The sequence below is a fragment of the Quercus lobata genome, chromosome 1 (genome assembly GCF_001633185.2).
Source record: "Quercus lobata isolate SW786 chromosome 1, ValleyOak3.0 Primary Assembly, whole genome shotgun sequence".
NCBI classification, from domain to species: domain Eukaryota; kingdom Viridiplantae; phylum Streptophyta; class Magnoliopsida; order Fagales; family Fagaceae; genus Quercus; species Quercus lobata.
In genome coordinates this window covers 55,542,264-55,544,090 of record NC_044904.1, presented here as the reverse complement: position 1 = coordinate 55,544,090, position 1,827 = coordinate 55,542,264, and the positions used below count along the sequence as shown (strand labels likewise).

The 1,827-nt window shown below is 37.4% G+C and overlaps 1 protein-coding gene across 1 annotated transcript; it reads left to right on the top strand.

Annotated features, from left to right (window-relative positions):
• Window positions 1–382: 382 nt before the first annotated feature.
• LOC115962059 (protein BRASSINAZOLE-RESISTANT 1-like) lies at window positions 383–1,380 on the top strand. Its single transcript, XM_031080956.1, has one exon. The coding sequence runs from the start codon at window positions 398–400 to the stop codon at window positions 1,154–1,156; it is 759 nt and encodes a 252-aa protein (XP_030936816.1). The 5' UTR covers window positions 383–397; the 3' UTR covers window positions 1,157–1,380.
• The last annotated feature ends 447 nt before the right edge of the window (window positions 1,381–1,827 follow it).

Sequence of the window (1,827 nt, the reverse complement as noted above, 5' to 3'; positions counted from 1 at the left end):
GTTTATAGCTTAACAAATTTAGTAATTTTTAATCTTTCTATACTAAAAAAGAATTTTTGAATCTAAAAATGGGATCAAAGAAGCTCTTTAATTTGATAGCTGATCATTTTGACTTGGCAAATAGATCTCCAGCGGAAAAAAAAAAAATCCTGAAAGAGGAAATTAAATTTTGGGAAAACTACATTTTAATCCCTATAGTTTAGGTGTGTAACAAATTAAACTCTATAGATTTAAAACTAGCAAATTAAATTTCATTCCATTTAAGTGGAATGGTAAATTGTAGGGTTTAATATAGGTTGAGGGTTTATTTGTTGCCCCTCTTAAATTGTGTAGGATTTATATTTAATATGAAAATTTTCCCATTTTAATTTGTCATTGCTGCTAAATCACTTCAGCAATGTCTTCATACCCATGTATCGATCATGAGCTGATGATGTATTGCCCTTTGGAATTTGTACAGGGATGCAGGCCACCTCCAATAGATTTTGTAGGCACTTCCACCAAAATCACACCATACTCTTCCCAAAATCCGAGTCCACTATCGTCATCCTTTCCGAGCCCTATTCCATCATACCAAGTCAGTCCATCCTCCTCTTCCTTTCCTAGCCCATCTCGTAATGATGCCAACAATTCCTCTTTCCTCATTCCATTGCTGCGGAATGCCATTCCTTTGTCTCTTCCTCCTCTCCGAATCTCAAACAGCGCCCCTGTAACCCCTCCCCTCTCATCACCAACTTCAAGAAATGCTAAGCCAATCCCCAATTGGGAATCCATTGCCAAAGAATCCATGGCCTCCTTTAGTTACCCGTTTGGTGCTATTTCTGCCCCAGCAAGCCCAACTCACCGTCAGCTTCATACTCCAGCTACTATACCTGAATGTGATGAGTCTGATTCATCCACCATTGATTCTTGTCAATGGTTGAACTTCCAAACGTATATGCTTTCAACATCTACAGTCCCAACCTCTCCAACCTTTAATCTTATGAGACCTGTTGCTCAGCAAATTATAACCAACAAATCAATCAATGAGATGGGGAGAAGTACAGAGTTCGACTTTGGAGGTGGACAGGTTAAGCCATGGGTTGGAGAGAAGATTCACGAGGTAGGATTGGATGATCTGGAGCTCACACTTGGAAGTGGGAAGGCTAAGATTTAGAACACTTGTGGAATATCTGGGTTGCGGAAGAATAGAAGAAAAGAGATCATATGCTTGTACATGGTTCACTGAGCTTGGTATTCAACTGCATTTTGCAGTTGAGTCAATTCTTTTCACTGTGAATTGCATATCTTTGAACCAAACTTGTAATGTGGGACTATAATTCTAAGTTTGTTTTATTCCTTTATATAGTGATAATTAATTAATTTGTTTGTGTTGTTTAACAAGTGTTACCGTTTCTCAAAAAAAAAAAAAAAAAAAAAAGTGTTACCCATAGATATTGTGCACTACTTCTGATTGGATTTACCAAGTACAGACACCTCTATGGACTATTGAGACCGACCTGGCAAAACTAAAGTTTAATCTTTAAAAAAAGCACTGTTCTGTTCTCCTCCTCCTTTAAAAAAAAAAAAAATTCAATAGTTACAACGGGAAGGGGGATTTAAACCCTAGATGTCTATGTTAGAAGTACTAGAAAGTGCCATTCGTTGAGCTACAAGACTCTTAACATTTTCTGTTCCTTAATCCTTATTGTTCAAGACTTCAAGCGGTCATAAATTATTTTGTTCATGCAACACACACACACACACAAACAGGCAGCTTCAATTCTGTTCCTTTGTTGGGTGGAAGCTCATATTTCGGATGGTTTGTGACATTCTAATAGTCTTGTG

Coding starts and splice junctions, on each gene's coding strand:
- LOC115962059 (XM_031080956.1), top strand. CDS start 398: ATGTCTTCATACCCATGTATCGATCATGAGCTGATGATGTATTGCCCT.